At 36.6% G+C, this 20,520-nt stretch overlaps 2 protein-coding genes and 1 long non-coding RNA gene across 7 annotated transcripts in view; 1 reads left to right on the top strand and 2 right to left on the bottom strand.

Moving 5' to 3' along the window:
* Positions 1–19,466, bottom strand: part of Fax (failed axon connections) — a 30,404-nt gene extending 10,938 nt beyond the window's left edge. Inside the window, exon 1 of one of the 2 annotated variants that reach the window (XM_083108610.1) lies at positions 18,929–19,466. In XM_083108610.1, coding sequence (XP_082964736.1) covers positions 18,929–19,282 — 354 coding nt within the window. In that variant the 5' untranslated portion in view covers positions 19,283–19,466. The remainder of the gene's footprint in view (positions 1–18,928) is intronic. The other variant, XM_083108611.1, reaches the window with a different exon arrangement.
* Positions 10,999–20,520, top strand: part of LOC145977001 (uncharacterized) — a 12,404-nt gene continuing 2,882 nt past the window's right edge. Inside the window, exon 1 of one of the 2 annotated variants that reach the window (XR_014440368.1) lies at positions 10,999–11,104. This is a non-coding gene — a long non-coding RNA (uncharacterized LOC145977001). Of the gene's footprint in view, positions 11,105–13,083; positions 13,261–20,520 lie in introns of those variants that run through there. The other variant, XR_014440369.1, reaches the window with a different exon arrangement.
* Positions 19,653–20,520, bottom strand: part of Evi5 (ecotropic viral integration site 5) — a 26,140-nt gene continuing 25,272 nt past the window's right edge. For 2 of the 3 annotated variants that reach the window (XR_014440366.1, XR_014440367.1), the window contains 2 exons: positions 20,217–20,451; positions 19,653–20,087 (listed from right to left, as the gene is read on the bottom strand). Coding sequence is in view for 1 of the 3 variants with exons in the window: in XM_083108607.1 (XP_082964733.1) it covers positions 20,428–20,451 (24 nt within the window). In the remaining 2 variants the exon portion in view is untranslated. Of the gene's footprint in view, positions 20,088–20,168; positions 20,452–20,520 lie in introns of those variants that run through there. The other variant, XM_083108607.1, reaches the window with a different exon arrangement.

Here is a 20,520-nt window from a genome sequence, read left to right as displayed (position 1 = left end):
TGGAATTTTCGTCAAATTACAAATTTCCACTGTTTGTTTATTTTTGTACAAAGCGAAATAAATGAACAATTGAAAACATATTAAAAAGAAAATACATGATTCAAATAACCACGTTGTATATTTTCAATACGACCGATTATACGCGATTAAAAATATTCAAAAATATTTTGACATTAAATTTAAAAATGCATATATTGTACCTCTAAATGATATCAATTGATTTAAATTTTGTTTTTTTTTTGAAAGATATAACAATTTGAGAACGGAAAAGGAAGAGAAGAGAACGAGAGAAAGAGAAAGAGAGAAAAGAGAGAGAGAGATAGCATTGGAGGATGCGCACAGATCAGTGCGCATCGTCTATTTTTCTATGGAGTGCAATGAACCCCTATCCTCCTCGCCAATCCCCCGGACCCGGCGTGACAGAATAAATTTCTCGCGGTCGAGGAATGTCAAGCTTAAGAGGAGGAAAGAAAAACAGAGAGGGAGAGAGAGAGAGAGAGACAAACGACCGAAGTCGACGTTCTTCTTCCGCACGATAAGATAAGCCCCGTAATGAGGTTCAATTGGAAGATTAATTAATTAAAACCTACGGTGAAGGAGTTAAATTGGACAATATTGCGGATGGTATGTAGGCATACTGTGTCGGAGAGAAACGCACTGTGCGTACGAGACCCGGAGCGTGTGCACGAGCCCGCCTGCTCCGAGCCTCGCGCGCGAGATGAAGGCGAATGAGAGAGAAAAAAGGCACGAGAGAGGGATTCACAGCTGCCGGGATACCGAGACCCGTAATTATGTTGCGGTCGCCGCGCGTCGTTGACGAACACGAAGAAGGTTCCTCAGCGTCAAGAGCGACTTCGAGCGCTGTTTACTACGATGATTTCAAAGACTGGACCCTCCCCCGATATTACTTAGGTATCTCGAAACACCTTTTCAGCCACGGAACGGAAAGCATTAATTTGAATTTCTCTTATTTTGTTTTTCGTAAACATGTATCTTCTTATAATACCGGTATTAATTTTATCTTATTATTTTCTAGCAAAATATTCTAGTTTCCCTTCGGAGAGGGATAGATATTGATTGTTTTGCAGCACCTGATATAATCGCACTATTTAAAAGTTTTTTAAATTAACAGAGGCGTGATATATCGACAGATTCCATTTATAAAAATTCATTATTTTCAAACGTAAATTTCGCTTGCAAAATTTACAAACACACGAGCTTACTTCTAATCGAACATAAATTATAATTCTTCCTATCGCGTAAATGTATCATATAAAATGTGCCCTCGATGAAGTATCGTGCAATTGTAAGATTAATAAATTATATAAGCGCTCGTGTATAAAAAGACCTTCGTTGGAATTCTTTCTCGGATCACGAGGCCACGATATTGCGCGGTGACCATCCGTAAAATAATTACGGCAAGTAACGTCTCTCCCGGAAAATACGATGGACGATGCGCTGCGCATTACGATTTCGCCTCGCAAAGAAGAGAAAAAGGAGAAGAGAGGAGGACAATCGCATTTCCAGGACGGGCAATCTAGTCACCGACTAATGGAATGTAATAGAACGCTTGCCTAGTCACCGCCTTGCCCTCTCATCTCGTCCTTCTGTCATTCCCTATCGCCCTCGCTCCCCCTCCCTCCTTCTCTCCTCTCTCTCTCTTTTTCTCTCGCTGTCTCGTTTTGCTCGCCTCCTCGTGTGCCTCCGACGCATCCGCACTTTTCTCTTTGTCCACACGCTTTGTTCTTGTTGCGAGAGATATGTATGATCGTGGTGACTTTAGAAGTCTTTCGCCGCGCTATTTTAAGAGCCGTGCTCCCGCCCCCGCGTTTATTTCCGCCGCCTTTATTCTTATATGCGAGTTGCCGTATTTGAAATTAGTCAGCTGTCGCGCCGCAAAAAATCTCGCGTCAGCTCGTGGATCAGCTTGCACATTTTGCATTGTTATTTTCTGTTTACGCACCGCGACAATTAAATGTATCATCGATATTATGATCAATTGCCTTAACGTAAGTATTCTATAATTCCTGTCTGTGTCTGTGAAAATAATCTAATCTAATTGTAGCTCGGAAAGTAAAAAGAACGAGAAGAAATATATATTTTTTAACTTTATATATATACTTGGAAATTATTAAATTAAATACCGATAAAAAAAGCTTTCATAAAAAACGAATTTATAAATATAAAGAGAAATCGACATAGATAAATAATTATGTATTTTAAATGAATATATATAATAGAAGCGCTGAAACAGGAGTGAACGTGTGACTGATAAACGTAATACTATTCGCCTTGAAAAATGCTGAACTCAAATTTTTGACATATCTTATAACGTGTACATCTTATATCCTTCACAGCTGCGAAAGACGATAATTTAATTAGCTTGCATCTGGACTTCGGAGAATGAAATATTAGCTTCGTAGGCTTCTTCATCATAATTTATATAATTATATCGTTAATAATATATATTCGTATGTATCAACAATAATGTTCTTAGTATGCTATTAATACTCTAATAACTTGAATTGTTAAAATGCACAAACAAATTTTTTTGCCTTCATTAAGAATTAGATTCATGAAAAATATATACATATAAACTTTTTTTAAAAATATATTTGAAATATTTCTTGAAAAATATTGAAAAATATAGTTTACAGAAATATTTTTTTAATAAACAGAAATTAAAGATATTTAATAAATATAAACTAGGACCTCTATAATTTAATAGCATAATAACGTTGTTTAATTAAACGTAAAACGTTATTTTTCGGTTAATTTTTACACATTTTACTTTGTAAAAAATTTAATTTAACATTTAATTATCAAGATAAAAGAATGTTTGAAATTGAATAGCGAAAATGTGTACACCCATTCTATTAAAATGTTCGTTTAAAATACCTAACTTTAAATTGGAAATTCTCTCTTCTATTAACTCTCTTCTCTTCTAAACAATTTATTAAATTAACATTAATGTCGAAGTGGCAAGACGGCCTGTAGAAAAATTTTAATGTAGATCATTAATCATGTAATCATTAATGTAGATTAAGGAAAAGGGGATACTATCTAATGAAAATTATTCGATTACGTTCGTTACGCTTGGAACAACGCTTACTTTGTACGGTATAGCTCCATGTTTCCCGGTCGTGATTAATTTGTCATGACAATAACGGCTCCAAAACCGCAAGAGTTCGCGTTACAGAATATCGACTGCATATTAATGAAAATATATATATGCAGACATGAAAGAGAAAATAGAGATTCATAATTTTCATTTAATTTCCACTTCAGATCACACTTTCGTTATCAAGGAAAATCCAAACATGTCTTAAAGATAGAATTCTATGACGTGCATTAAATCTTTATTTTTTACTTGACTGAATCGCATGGTACGTCGTACTTGACGCGCAGTTAGTACGTTAAAAGAACAATATACATATTGTTCGTATATAGAGGCGTGTATGTATACCCTGTACACATAATTTACATGAACCATAAATCCTTATTGCGTCTTTAGACTCACGCGAGTTTAAAACAAAGGCAATAGAGATAAATATAGAATAGTGTATAACAGAATTCCCCATTTATCAGATTAATTTATAAATCATATCGCACAAGAAAAAAATTCATACATAAAAAAGTAACCTGAATTCTAACTTTACATTTCTCAGATAGATAAGTATGAGAATAAAATTCTCGATAAAAATTGCAGATATACCGCATAGCGTTGATAACTGTATAAATACGTAGAAAATGCAATGTTGGAGATCCAATATGATATTTTTAGTCAAATTCTCATGGAAAATCGATCGCGCTTCCAGTTATTCCTTTTCATAAGAATTCTCGGAAATTCTTTAATAACATCTTGACCGAATGGCAAATGCATTGTCTTGAAATCCGTGGTACGAAAAGTCTCACGGAAAGAAATCCAGGACCACCCAGGGGGACAGGCCTTATCGCAGCTTCGCTTTATCGCGGAGCATTCACTTCGAAACGGTTCCATAAACAAAGCTCCAATAGTCCCGTCCTTGCTCACGTAATGTTTGAAAACGAATGCTTATTAAGATAATTGATAGAAAAAACGAAGACGAGCGTAGAATAATAAATCTCATGGCTAATATCTTTTTCGAAAGGATCGTTCGGGGATTTACAACCGTGTCGTACCAGTCTATTTTCTCGACGACGACAATGACAGCTACTACTGGAAAAATCCAATCAGTTAAAAGCGTTACTTCGTAACGATGATGCGAACGCCAGGTGCGGAAGCTTTTGCGGACCTGAAATGTCGAGCGCGGTTCAGGTATCGCAGGTAATATCGCGTAACGGGATCGATAATATCGGGGAGCTATCGTGTTACGCGGATCGCGGATAAGGTACGCATTACGTGGACGCGTGTCGCGAGAGCGACGTTGCTAGTGTCGGGGATACTGCGTATTTAGAAAAAGCGGAAAGAATTTTTAACACGTCAAACATGTAATCGCGAGGTTGTGCTATAGCGCTAAATATGACGATCTCGCGTTAAAACGCTAGATAAACGCTGCTGATACATGCTCAAACATTCATAGACACGCTCGTTTTAATAATGAAATACCTCGATAACATATGTTATATAAATATATCCTGAATTTAGCATAAAATATCAGTGTATGAGAAATATAAAACATAAATCTTTGTTTCTTTTTGCTTAAATTAATATAAATAAATAAATAAATATATGTGTTTATATTTAAATTATTATAGGATATGAAAAATATATTAATATATATTTTTTTATTTTTTTGCTTAAATATAATTAATATTAATAATTGGGGAAATTATTAGTAACCCAATAAAAATATTAATAATTTCCTATAATATATATAATATTATATTTAATATATATAATTATATATAATATTATTATATATATTAAATATATTAAATATATAATAAAATAAATATTATTATAATTATATTATTATATATTAAATATATAATAAAATAAAGATATATTATTATATAATAATATATCCTATAATAATATTTTATGTTATATTTTTAATATATGTATAGAAAGAGAGGAAGAGAGAGGGGAAAATGGGAGAGTTAAGGTATTCATTGGAGCAATTTACGAGAACAGCTAGGTCTCTGCGACTTTTCCTTCAGAAGGAGACTACCTACCCACAATCTCCTTAACGATCTCGTTAATTCTTGCAACGGCGCGTGCTGATCGTCCTCGTAAAATTATCTAAGCCGACATTCCGAGCGGAACTCCAGCCCGTACAATCGCAATGCTGCAATGATTCTCGTGCCGGTAACTATAAGACTCAATTCCAGGATATACCATTCCGGTGAGTCACTCGGTTCATGAATAATTGCGCTGAGTGACCGATCGTGTCGGCCGATAAAAACTCATGCTGTTCGTACGATTAATCGTAATACATACATACACACATATACATTCTGAAATCGCTTAATTTACGATCGAAATTATTAGCTATGCATTACGAGATGTCATCGCGGCCGACTGATTAGTCAGGCTCGGCGGCAAGAATTTATCATTGAAAGGAATTTCCTGAACTGGCGCCCCATTGATTGCTCTACTGATCCGATAAATAAATAAACCGATCTAGAAATAAAGCAACGTAGATGCAAGCTACTTTGTTAATTTTTCAACTGAGAGCTCGAAAGCAAAAGTTTGCGTGAGTTGAAGTTTTTGCAGATTTAACTTGCATCTCTTGCATTAAATATAAAGAAAGAGATGGTTTGATCCGTTTTTATCTTGCATATGTAATTGCATTTTTCTGTTCATTTGTCAAAATAAAATATATTTTACAATCTTTATTATAACAACGCGTATTTTTACTCTTATTTATTTTACTCGTTGATAATAACAGAGATAAATTTTCAAATATCCGGAATACTGTCTCTCTCTGCCACGCTTATTTCATGGAATATATTTTTAAATTTTATTTATATATTCGTGTACACATTGTGTATATTTGTATATTATAAAAAAGCGTTTACCGATCTTGTTGAAGTAAAATAATCCCGCGCGCGCACAATCATTAAACAATCAATCGGTAAAGATTACATTTCTCACAAAAAACAAGATTAAGAGAAACTGATATAAAAAAAGCAGACCAGAGACACTGTCAGCGTGTATGCAAATGACAAATGCCATAAATCGATATAAATATGGAGTCTAAGAATGTAGCTGCTGTTCTCTCGCTCCGTAAGGATTAATCAGGTCGGCAAAGAGCATAAATCATCCGGCGGCCTGTGGTATGCAACGACGAATGCATAACTCGCCAAGGGAGAGGAGGAGGGACGCGAGGCGGGGAGGCAAAGCGCGAAAAGTAATTCCGCGGTTGTATGCGTGGAAAATTGTTTTCTAACCGAGCATCGGCAGCTCGTCAATATTCCCGCATCGCATTATTCCCGTTCGCCGTTTCAACGTTATGGCGTTCCAGGGCTGTCCATCTTGCGACACGCTCTCCCGCATCGCTATATAAAGGATCGTAGCCGCATCGCGACCGCCGCCCGTTCGTACGATCGGCCTTATACATTCCTCTTTGTCGTCGTCGCCATCGCGTCCTGTCGCGAGAAAACGCTTTATGAATACCGATTTTCAATCCGTTGTGCCTCTCGCGACGTCCAATTATTATAGACGTAAGCCGGCCTTTGCCACGCGCTCCAATAACAAACGCGATATGAGATTCTTAGCGAATGCAATATGGGGTGAACTTGACAGTTGGCGCGAATCTACTTTGTTGAAAATTGGAATAAATTTTCTCTTCAAGGAAAATTTACTTGCACATGTATATTTCTTCACGCTTTTTAAAGATTTAATAATAAACTGATGCTAATTAATTTATGTAATTATATTCTTTTTTCCATTTTTGAGGTAATTATTTTATTAAATTAAGAATCATTTAGTTGAAGAGTAAAAGTTTAAATTTCATAATTTTACAATGAAATTTTCTAAAATCCATTTTATTTCAAATAAAGAATATTGCCATGTACATGAAAATGTGATTTGTTATCAAACATTCCACATGAATCGATCAAATTATCTTCTCATGATTAGAGAGTGAATCATTCGTCTTTTATTTATGGAATTTGAGAACTTTCTAAATCAAACAAAAATGATTCTTGTCTTTGCACATTGTTATTAATATTTCACATTGAAAAATTAATATATAGATATAGAAGTTAATATAAGTAATTTAATTGTGCTTATTGCTACAATCAATAATAGAGCTATTTCATTTGTATAAAACTTCAGCAGATAATTTGAACTTCTAAATATAAACATATATATATCTCAATGACAAAACGGAAAATGTAGAAAATATATATCAGATGTAAATCTATTTTCATCGTATATTCTTGGTATGTTAATAGGAAATCGTTACAAAACACTTCGTTTATCGAAACTTGACTCATGAATAAATATAGATAATTAAAATTTTTTCATAATCTTGTTCGTTCAAGTTGAAGCATTAATAAAATATGCGTGTTATTAACAACATTCGAGTTATGATATGCAATAACAAGGCATTCGGATAAAAAATGTGTTAACTACAGTATTAATAAAAATGCCAATTACGAAACATTCCAAGATCAAAAATACACTATAAAAATATGATTAATTCTCTAATCGTAAAATAATATGAAAAGAAAGGAATTATGAAAGATTAATTTTCTTTCCATTCGAACATTGAGCCACAATCACTTAAGAATTTTAATAATGAATGAAAAATATTCATTCTTAAAAAGCTTTAGGAAACTTTAAAACATTATTCCTCAATTAATCCATCTCTCTCAAGTATGTTTGTCGACTTCGCTTTAAAATAATTTTGATTTAAGATTTATGGTGAAACAAAGACGTATAATATGTTGAAAACTAGACGTATAATATGTTGAAAACTAGAAAGTTACACGAAAAGTAAACGAGTAGACGACTATCTCCAGTCTTCCATTCTCTCGCGAAAGACAAAATCTTCACATATTTTTATAAATCCACCGTTAAAATTAAGGTCACATTAATTTAGTGAGAGAATTTAATGAGAGAAACGTCCCGTGTGTTATAAAAATTAGCGCGTCATAAGATGTTCGACGTGACATCGATCGGAAATTCCTCGTCGTCGCGACGTGAAACTTTATTTGCAAACTTTCATCGTACTTACGTACATATCAGATTAGCGTGTTTGTCGATGGCTGTGTGCGCAACAACGCGTACGCACAAACTCGCGAGCGCACGCGCACGCGTATACGCGCGTACATATGCACTCGGCTACTTGGTCGAGGCGGCAGGTGAGGTGAGGTGAGGAAAATATGCACCTACTTTACGGTTGAGGCAGGTCGCGGCTCTTTAAATCGCCGGAAACGTACGCGCGACTAGAGGAGAGATGCGTTCCCTCCTTCCTCCCCGCTTGACATTGTATTTTCGTTGCCTTTCGAAAGCTTCTCGGGAGGCACCATGGCCGATAATCATGGTCAACGCCGTTATTCGACTACGTATATACCTTAAAACAGGTTATATGCCAGTGGCGTAGTCGGAATGCATATCGACACTGCGTGCTGTTCGCATTTTTTTTCCTCTTGTCAAGAGAAAAGGAGGAAAACAATACGCGGATTGTGCCCTAAACCTTCTACCGAGTGTTCCGTTCCAGCCAATAAAGACTAACCAATCCTTTCTCAGCGAAAAAGTACGACACTTATAGCATTCATGTATTTTTTATCAATAAAAACGTGTATGATTTTTTTCGATAAATATAAAATATAGTTTTCCGGTAATAGAAATGTAATGAAATTAATATTTACCACGATAATTAATACTTTCAACCTCAAAATATAATTAACTTTAAATAAATCTAAAATATAATTATCTTTAAATAAATAAAAATATAATTATCTTTAAATATATAATTATCTAAAAATATAATTATCCTTAAATAAATTACAACTTTAATTAAATCTTTATTAAGATAGCATGTAGTTGAGTTAAACGCGTTTAAATCTGCATCTGTTAGCATTTGTGGGCTGGAAGGAGAGTTAAGTAAATCGAGGACATCCCGTACAAATATACTTCGTGTTCCAGAAATAGCAGCGGAAACGTTTCCACCGACTAATAATAATTTTTCTTTCCCATAAACATTATTGTAATATCGTAAATAAATACAAAACGACTATCTTTTTACCCGAATTTTTTTTTTCATTCAAGAAGAGGAACTCATTTCTCATTCGCGACATGTCTCGTTCATGTTTTTCCGAAGAAGAAAATTTAATCTTTCCATATACACGTGATTATTTTTATATTCTAATGTAATGATGTTCTTACATCGTTCGCGTGCATCTTCTCTTAAGTACGAACAACACCGTTCCATAACGGTGAATCATTTGATTCATAATCGGCAGGAACATCGTGAAGGAACGAACGAGAGAAATGGTGGGAAAAATATCATCGGCGGCTTCTTCTAACTTAACCGAGGGGAGGGAGAGGGGGGAGAGGACACTTTGTTTTTTCTCGCGCGGAATGTTGTTTAAATCCTATGACTCAGCTAATTTCACGGTTCGTTAAGTTGCAAGCGACCCAGCTCGTACTATAACTCGATCGTGTTGATTATGTTCTTTAAAGTAATTCCTACGAAAATAATTCCAGCGCGTAGTGCAGTCACTTATGATTGTAGAGAAAACTGACGCTGGTATGCGCTTCCGATTGGCCTCATTTTTATCCGAGGATTCTTGGGCATAACGCTGTAAATATCGTGAAATCTAGGTAGGAATTTACTCAGGAAACGATCGAAATTTAATCACTCGAAACCGACTCGCTATCTGAGTTGCACGACTTAAGATACGAGATATACTAAGATCAAGTACGAGAGATATTAAAATCTGTATTCTCGATATTTAGAGTAGCAAATGATATTAAAATTGATTAATGAATTTCGACAGGTGAAATTATAAGGCACAGAGCTTAAAATTTTCTTTCTAAATATTTCCCATTTTATGAGAAAGAATTAAAATTTAATTTAATTAGATTAAATGTGATGCCGATAGGACCAAGAGTTGATTAATTTTCTTCGGAGCATGAACCACGATGACGTACGCCTATGCAATGACCGAAGGTCAAAGATGCGTGCAGCTGTACCGAGTACAGCGGCTCCAAGAGCCATCTCTTACGTCGCCCCGCCCTTTCCTTCCTCGCCCTTCCCTCTGATACCAGGATGAATCAAGCGGAAATTTCAACATGCGTTTTTTAATTCCCGATGACATATAAAATGTTTAAAAATTGTGTAAATTTCCAATTATCTTGGCAATATAAAGTGACTTTTTGATATAACGCATACAAATTTAAAAATAAAAGTTAGAGAATTAGTAGAATAAGAAAGTGCTCTTCCATGTTATAAACAAGTTTCTCCCCATGTTTTATAAAAGAGTATTTATAATATTTCATAAGATAAAAATTAAAACGACGTTTTAAAAATATAAGAATATTTGATTTAATTTTGTTATCATATCTACATTTCAACATGCGTTTTTAAATTCCCGATGATATATAAAATGTTTAAAAATTGTATAAATTTCCAATTATCTTGGCAATATAAAGGGACTTTTTGATATAACGCGTACAAATTTAAAAATTAAAATAAAAGTTAGAGAGAATTAGTAGAATAAGAAAGTGCTCTTCCATATTATAAACAAGTTTCTTCCCATGTTTTATAAAAAAGTATTTATAATATTTCACAAAATAAAAATTAAAACGACGTTTTAAAAATATAAGAAATTTGATTGAATTTTGTTATCGTGTCTACATTTCAAGCGCATTTGATCTTCCGACTACCTTGAGAGAGGCTATTAACAATTCTCACAGGATAAGGAGCTATTCTTATCGCATTTTACTCTCATTACGGTCTCGTTGCATATGCAGCAAAATCTAACGTTGGTTGAAAACTGCTACGTCCACGCGTTCTATGCGCTTCGTTGGGCGATGCTGGTGGTGGGAACCCCGTGAGACAGAGACGGGTGCAAAACACGTGTGAACACTCCGAGAGGATTAACGGGCGGATGCGGCACTTAATAATTTGCCAATTGTTTCTACATCGTAATGCGGTATTAACCGGTAAGTGTACTATGAGCGTCCCGCGTTCAGATGGAAAATTATTTTCTTCTTGTGCCCCGATCACACGAAATCGTTTTACTACTGTAACCTCGTTTCCAACCCCCTCCCTTCCGTCTCATTTTTATTTCTCTTTAAATACGCCTATCTTATAATTTTATTTCTCTAATAGAACTTTGATGCCTACACTAATTTCTTAAAGATATGCAATTATCGAGAAACAAGGACCACAATTTTTAAATTAATTTTAATAAAATAATAAATTAATTTAAGTAAATTTTAATAAACAAAAAATTATAAATTACTCACGTCATGGATGAGTCATCATTGCCCGATGTTTCTTTCATCTCCTCCTTGTGTGTCCTTTATTGCTCTCTTGTGGCACATAACATGCACTCGCGAGAACACAGTTAATTACAATCGTGCCCGCACTAATCAACACAACGCGATGATCGCGCGATACTTTGCGACACTCCCGATATTAATCATAAACTTTATTTTCTATTGTGACGGAAAAATGCGAAGTTTACGGTCACGTCAAGATACGAACAGGGCGCAGTCAAATTCACGCATTGCTATCTCCAACGTTAACGAATAATATACTACGTCGCGAACGTACATACTATTCTCGAGAGATAATACGATGCGTAACACGGAGCGTCTCACATCGTTACCTTCCTACTCTAGTGTCTTCACGGGAATGATAACAAGATAATGAAATGTAAACAATAGGGCGGTATACCTCGCAAAATTCGGCGCTTGTATTATTTCTCGAAATATAAACACTAGGAGCGAGATGTATAAATAATAGATACGTGTAGATAATATATATATACATATGTAAATAATAGATTTTTTTTAACGCGATTTGCTGTGATTGTTAAAATTAGCAATTGGCTGCGTTCAGCAGGAAAAGCTGCTTTGCAACTGTTGTAAAATTCGTGAATCTGATTGGTGTATGCTCTTAGATTCAGTCAAAATTAAGACACCAATCAGGCTCACGAATTTTACAACAGTTGTAAAGCAGCTTTTTCTACTGAACGCAGCCATTGTCATCCCACGCGAAAATGTTCACGACTATCGCATTCAAATGTCATTAACTCAATAGTATCGTATAATAAAGTTGTCGATATTATTTCTGAATTTTTTTCAATCATTAATAAAACGTCGCGAATACAAAACTGGATGAACGTTTAATTAATAAGAGCAATCGTTATTGAGAATTTTAATTCATATTTTATATTTAATATTTATCAATTGCGTATCTTTTATTATATTTCGAGAAATAATACGTCAGTAATACGGAGCGTCTCATGCCGTCTAACTTTCTCGAATGTCGCCACGAGAATGCCAACAAGGTGAGACGGGATGTAAACAATAGCGCGGCATACGTCGTAAAATTTGGCCCTTGTATTATCTCTCGAAATATAAACACTAGGAGAGAGAGATGTATAAATAATATTGTATACATATTAATACACACACATTTGTGTATGTGTGCGTTTGTAAATAATAGACCATCTCAAACGCGATCACATTCCCTACGATTATTACAATTATCAATCCGCGCAGTTAATTAATTTTCACAATTACTGTGTCCCAATTAACTCGTATAGTATCGCATAGTAAGGTTAATATTATTTTTGAAATTCTCAATAATTAACAAAATATCGCGGTTACAAAATTTGATAAACGTTTAATTAATAACAACAGTTATTGGAAATTCCGTATCTTAATATTAATCGCGCATCGCCATAAATTCGATGCTTATATTCTGCGAATATTTACCTTTAATTTTAACCTGTATAATTGTTTATTAGCGTTATAATGAAGAGATAGTAAAATCGTCGTAAAATGCGCAGATATACTATTCGTTGTAGAGATAGCATCGTGTGAATTCGGTCGCGCGACTTTTCAGAGCAGATCGCAACTTCGTGTAACCGTGAATTTTTCACGTTCTCCTATTGCAATATAAAATAAAGTATGTGATTAATGTTCAGAATGTCGTACAAAGTGCCGCGCGATCATCATGTTGCACTGATTAGCGCGATTGTAATTAACCGTGTAAGTGACATATGAGTGTCATGAAGGAGAAACAAAGAACAAATAAGGGAAGCAGGAGGCTGGAGGAGATATCGAGTGGCAACGAAGCAAATACGGTAAGATTATTTATAATTTTATAAATTTATTAATTGTGTTATACTTGTAAAATTAATTATTTATTTTTGTGATAGCAACTCATTTATGAAAAAATAATCAAAAATTTATTATGCAAATATTAAATTTAGAATGAAATATATACACAATTAATTAATTCGAGAAACAATTTGACTGTTAATTATTGTTAATTATTTTTTAATTATTGTTAATTTCTTATTTTTAAGTACATTTTACTGTTGTAGTTGTAAAATATTCATGTTGAAACATCTATAAAAATTGAATATTTTTTAAATCTATTTACAATACTTTCGAATAAATAATTAGTAATTATTCCTGATATATTCTTTTTCTATAAGCAGTTTCGCTAGAAGAAAGTGCCCTCGTCTTTAATATTAATTTGTCACTAATTACTAGAAATAATAAATTTATGATTAAAACAACAAATTTTAAAAACAGATTAGCATTTAATTAATATTGTCGTACAGTCGAACATCTGATTTCTTGTAACGAGGACGCCAGGTTAAGAGATGTTCAGCTAATATTTAATCGTTTCTGCATCATTAGGATGGGATATCGAATTTTTACTTAAAACAAGAATGCGGAAACGAAAGAATTCGACGTTGGCGCGATTTCGTTGGTAGGTTTGTGTAAAGCTGGGGAAAAGCGGACGAAGCCGCATTCTTCGAATGACGGTAACACACATTTTAGCGCTATCTCGACGAAGTCTGAAGAGTTTTACTTTTCTCTTCATATCGTACAAAGGCCACTTAAGCGATAGCTTCATCAAGGAGAAAAGGATTTCCGTGTTGTACGTTCGGAAAATTGAAAAAGCGATGTATCTCGAAATGTAAACATATTTTAATCTATCCTTGATAATTTTTTCTCGGCATTTAATTAGGTAAATTAGGTATCAGTTAAAAATGAGCTTCCAAGTTTATCTGACTGAGATACCGTTCGCGCAAGGTTGTTCTTCTATCTTATTCGGGAAGAGTTAAATTCGGAAACTGGGATAATAAAAAAGTCCACGACCTAGAAAAAAGCGCATCTGTCCACATATAGGACGGTTTCCATGCTATCTCCAAGCCGTAGAATCGATGATATCGATGTCCTACTTCAAAGGTGTTAATGAAAGATAGAGAAGGAATTTCTCGAAAATGACGTGTGCGTTTAGCGTTAACATGTTCGAAGTTGGCCGACTCGATCAATTGATCTCGATCGTTCCACTCATTATTTGTAGCTATCTTGGTAATGATTAGTTCAATAGGAACTTCCTCCGTATTACCTGTGACCTCTTTTCTCCCAATTCTGTCATTTCGCGGTCGGAATGGCTATTCATTAGGAAAATGTACGAGGGAAGAGGGGGAAAAGAAGGGGACAGGAACGATATCTCACGATATGATGCTACAGCAAGACAGTTATCGTCTCTTGGCATGCTATTATAGTATATTTATGACACAGCTAGTCGAGGGAAATAAATAATTAAAGATTTATGGTATGCTTAGATGCTAAATGACATGTCAACGAAATTGAATAAAGGAATATTTTTAATATATTTTCAAGCAGAAATAAAAAAAAAATTAAAGAGCAAACAAAAAAACCGATATCAGACTCATCATAGTTTCGAAATTATAAATAATTGCAAATTTAAAAAATTTATATATGACGCTTTAAGTCTGTAAATCGATAACAAATTTTTTTCCTCACTTAAATTGCATAAAACTAATTCAATAGAAATTAAAGGAATTTGCAGTTTAATTAGTCAGCTGCTGTTTCATTAGTTCTTTAAGAAAAGAAATTGAAAGATTGTTACAAATAATAACTTTTCGATATATATTTTCAGATATAAATTGAACACGTATTAACAATAAGTATATATTGCGATAGAGAGAATGAAAAATATTAAAAATAAAACAATAATCTAATTGTCTTTCCAAAGACTTATAATCAAGAAAATTGTATCTTTCTTTTTAATCTGAAGTGATTAATAGCTTTTAATAACAGTACAAACTTTGTGCGTTATTCATTCATAAATAACTTATATATGACTCTGATATCTTGAAATAAGAATTAACGATGATAACTATTAAATATACACTTTAGAGCACTTTAGAGCTGAAAGAATTTTATATCGAAATTAGATATGACGAGATATAACGATATTTTAAAAATAAATGTAAGTAAAAGTGTATATTGATAATATTTGCCTTCTAAAAATTATTTTTCGATATAATTCAATATTACTGTCAATGGAATTAAATTAGATTATTGAGAGAAAGAGAGTGAAAATTTCTTTTAAGATCCCTTTGAAGTTCGTTAAGAAGACAGACTCGCGGATAATGAAAGGCATTCCTCTGTTTAGCAGAGTCTTGAACGGCTACATCGCTATTCCCTTCCGAAGTGTTATGTTCAACAGATGTCAGGGTAACGACTCGCAGGGTAGACAAGAGCGACAATATAGAAGGAAGACAAATGTGTCATGAGGGTCGATAACCAGGCTAGAGATCGCTAGCGGAATTTCTCTCTCTACCGGAAAATTTATCTTCGTATGTACCCAGACTCCTCGAGCAATTCAGAATATATATTTTCTTAATACATGTGAGTATTATAGTTTACGAAGCTAAATTGACGAGAGGAGGGAGTTTCAGAGGTCTCTGCGAGAAGTCTTCGTAATATCTTAATGATATCGCAGTTTGTGTTGTGCACTTTAACAAAGTTTCCATTCGAGTTAATCACGATGATATTTGTAATTAAATGAAAGAAATTAAAAGATTGCAGTCGTGGTTTCCATTAGGATATATTCCACGTCGCGGATTGTCCGAGGAATCAGCAAGTGAAAGAGGGGGGGAGCGGGATATCTCTAACAATAGGACGCCTTGCATATGAATCGGATCTTTTTTAACTTGTCAAGTATCGCTCGAGGAAAGAGGAGATTCTGCGTTCAAATTAAAATGATTTTGCATAAAAATCTGTTTATATCTTCTTAATATAATTTTTATGTCACGTCAGTCACCCTCACAGTTAGAAGCACTCGGTACGTATCGCAATCCGCCAGCAATGAAAATGTGAAAAGCCCCTTAAACCGTTAGCCAACAACTACAGCCGACAATGAAGCTACAAAAGCGAACCGACGAACGAATTCTCAATTGGCCATTATTCCGATCATTAACGATGATTTTCGCTCACAATATCGTTCTAATGAATCGCGATAATTAAGCGAGTCGAATGGGATGCTTGGGAAGAATTTCAACTTTCGCGCGAGAAAGCGTCTATTCTCGACGACGACGACGACACACGAGTAACACACAATCGATTTTCTCGACGATCATCGGTTCGCAGGGATCTGCCGATATATCGCGTATCGATCTGTACGAATTGACGACGGTGGGAAAAGGAAATCGACGAAATCCGATTTTTTAACGAACCCATCATTACTCGCCTGCGTTTATCCGGAAAGCAGCCGAAACGAGCACGGCTCGTAACGATTTCGCGAATTATAAACGCAACTTTCGTCCCGAGATCGTTCTCTCGCCGTCTCGGAAGCGGGATGCCCCGCTTTCTATATCAATAAAATCGCGCAGCGGAAAGAAATGACCGATCGTTTTGCGTCAAAGGCAACGGATATGCCGTGAATGCACGTTATTCGGAAATCACCGTGTCGAATTCGCGCAAATTTTCCGTAAAAGTCGAGGAATGCAAGATTACTGGGTTTTATAATAAAGAATTATAATAAAGAAAAGATCCAGATGGATGGCCTTAAATACGCGTAGAATATAATCTTGCCGAAAAAATCCATTGAATTTAATGCCAAGATAGGTCTTTGGAATGCACGGTACACAAGATTAGAGATATCTTCCGATTTTTTCACGGAAGAAAAAGAAATTTGATATCGAAAGAAGCATAAGTTTATGTACATAAAAGCTCTAAAGACATAAATATTACAGCTTTTTCTCTTCTTCAGTCTAGAAACGCGGATAAAAAAATTATTATTCTCATTCGCATGCATATATATTTTATTCTTTTTTTTTCACTCTTGATACGCGCGCATATTTTACCACGCAATCATAATTTCACGCAGTATATTTTTGTCAAGCTAATCGTTCTTTTTATCGATGAGTCGAGGGATAAATTGATCGAACACTGCTCTTTACACCGGGGGTACGCCTAGGTCGAATGCACTGCTCCGAAAGTTGACAGCAGCCGCCATTTTGAAGCGATCCGCGCGAAGGCCGTCTTTATATGCATGCATTTTTATTGTGCGTCGCAAGCAAACGATAATTATCCTCACAATGTCGCGACGTACGCTTAAGCATGCGCGTTTTTCCTTGTGCGACGAAATTATCTCGAGGAATGTTCATATATCCCTCGATGAGAACGGAAATGTTCGAGGAAGAAATGAATATAAAAAGATAGTCCCTTTTTGTTTAACCGACAACAAAGGAAATTTCGAACGCATCGAGTATAAAAATATTTTGTACAAATTTGAGAGGTGACAATCTTTTAGATCCCTTTCGTAGTTTGAGATTTTAAAATGACATTTTCATTTCGAAAGTGTGGCACGATTACACAAGAGGATTATAATTTCTATAATTCTAAAAGATAGCGTGGATAGATTTAATCAACGTAACGCTAAATAAGACGAGATAAAAATATACATCGTGTAAATGTGGTTGCTTATAATAGCTTCGCTCGATAACTCTGGATAACACGTTTCAAGCGCGTTACATTTACCAATCCGTTTCCCCTGCCTTCGAGAAACAATCACGAACGCATGTAGCGCACGTATGTAAACAGGCCTCGGTGGGCTGCATCAGGAAAGTCGAAACGTCGCGTCGCACGAATGCGTTCCCCCTCATCCACACCCTGATTCCCGCTGATCGCGAGCGAGATGCGAGAGCGCGCGTCTCGGAAAATCCGGCGACGTTAAATCACCATCCGATCGCACGAATCCGCGAGGGATATTTTGTCCGCGGACTGAACCGAGGTTCGCTGCTAATGCGGTATAAATTACGACGCCATATCGTGGATCGAGAACGGGGATTTAAATCGCTACCAATTCGCGCGGGGCCGCCGACGATAAAGACGCGCGAAAATGATTCACGTTTAATCGCGAGAATGGAACTGTTGACATGGGGGGACGCAGGATTTTCCGTGGTTGCGTAACGATCGATTTTAATCCGACTCGTCGAAACTAATTTCGCGCTTCGATTGGAAATTTGTACAGCGCGCATATTCCGTTCGCGCGAACAGAGTTGAATGCGCCATTAATCCCTGCTCCCCCTCCCCCCTCGTTCGTTCACACTCCGAAGACGGGACATGACGTGCGTATTTATATATATATTTCATATTTCTATACTTCGGGAATATCTCTCGACTCCGAAAGGCGATCGGCCGCCAGAGTCGGCCCGATAAAGAAAGAGAGAAAAAGAGAAAGAAAGAGAGAGAGAGAGAGAGAGAGAGAGAGAGAAAAGAGACAACGGCCGGAGAGACTGGCGCTCGACGAGCAGAATAAAGAAAATCGATTCTCCCTCGCCGGGCCGGCAGACCGGCAGGCGGGCACGCACGAACACGCATGGGAGAAAAGCGAGGGGACCGATTTGGCGCCCCCCCGCTCCCCCCCCCAGGAGAGAAAAGAAGCGAAAAAAAAAAAAAGATATTCGCGACACTTACCTCGTATTTGATGCCGTTCAATCGCAACCACGTCTCCACCTTGAGACCGTAGGGGGACAGGGACGGTAGCAACGGCGTCCGCGGGAACTGATACAGATAAACAACATCCTTCTCGTAGTCGGGGTGATGCACGACGTTGGCCTTCGCCGGCGCCGCGGCCGCGCCGCCGGCAGCGGCCGCGGCGGCGGCGTCGTCGTCCTTCTTGCCGGCCGTCTCGTCCTTCTTCGTCGCGTCCTTCTCCTCCTGCTTGTTATCCGGCGGCGCGTCGTCCTTGAGCGCCTCCTTCATCTCCTTCACGTCCTTGATCTCCTTGCTCTCGGGCCCGTTGTTCTCCGTCTCGGTTGCCATCGTCATTCTTGCTAATATGCGCTTCTCTTTCTCTCTTTTCGGAGCTGCTCGCCAAGTCACTCCTGCGCGTCGCTCGTTCTCTTTCCCCAAGAAGCCTCGGTCTCGATCGCGTACACTCCGTAGGAGCTTGTCTCTCGGTAGCGCGCACCACACAAACCGTACGCCAAGCACTCGTCGCCTCTTTCTGCTCGCCGGCCGGTTCCTTCTCACCGTCGCTTGGTCCGCTCGCGATTCCCGTCTTCCCCCTCCCCGACGACCCTTTGCCGATCGTCGCGCTCCCCTTCACCGCGCACGACGGTCGCGCGCATGCGCAAGCGCCACACCCCGCGCCGCGGTCGCCATATTTAATTGGTCGGCCACCCCTGCCCGTATGCGTTTGGACGGGAGCACGCGCGCGCGCGCGCACGCTCGTTCATGCCTCCCCTTTCCCCGTGACAGGAGATCTCCAGAAAAATCGGCAACGTTGCCGTCGCGGCTAGCGATGGCTTCGAGCAGGGCGAAAAGGGTATATCGATACCCTACTACGCTTGGGAAGGACGATGCGCAGGGCTGTTTCTCAAAGCTCCCTTCCCGGAACACCTCGAGAGGAATGGACGTTTTTGCGAGTAACGTTGTCTCGATTTAAGTTTGCCGACAAGAATTAATGAATTTGCAACATCTCGTTACTCGATTACTTTTACTCTAATGCAAGCGTGTGATGAATAATTATCAATTTGACGTTGGTATCCTTTGATAACTTCATTTTATATCTTTGGGAAGCATTTTCAAATATGATAAACATTGCGTCGCCTTTATTATCTTCATTGAAATACTATAAAAAATAATGGATAAAAATACAATAGAATATTAAATAGATGGATTTCAATTATATCCAGCGTAAGAGGTTTTTATTTATTTTACATTTATGGGTACAATTTATTTGTATAAAATATTTTCTTACCGTTATTAAATTCCTTCCCGAAGGCTATGCATTTTCTTTTTTCTTTTTTTATTATGCATATACGATGTATTATGAGAATGCGCTATCATTCTATACAAAACTGTTTCATGCAATAAAAATTGTTACTATCTCATCAAACGAATCGTTATTGGAACAATTGTTTGTCAGTATCGGTTTCGGAATTTTCTCCCTTAATTGTAACAATATTTTCCTAAGGGCGTGAAAATTGTATCGTCTGAAAAGAGAAAAAAGAAAGTTCTTTTTTTTATGTAATCAAATTTTAAGAATAGTGCAATTTCTTTTT

This window comes from Camponotus vicinus, unplaced genomic scaffold (assembly GCF_025532165.1).
Source record: "Camponotus vicinus isolate PSW18456_S1 unplaced genomic scaffold, iyCamVici1.0 SCAF_9, whole genome shotgun sequence".
Taxonomy (NCBI): domain Eukaryota; kingdom Metazoa; phylum Arthropoda; class Insecta; order Hymenoptera; family Formicidae; genus Camponotus; species Camponotus vicinus.
Note: the sequence above shows the minus strand (reverse complement) of the source record. Positions and strands in the feature narration are given on the sequence as shown.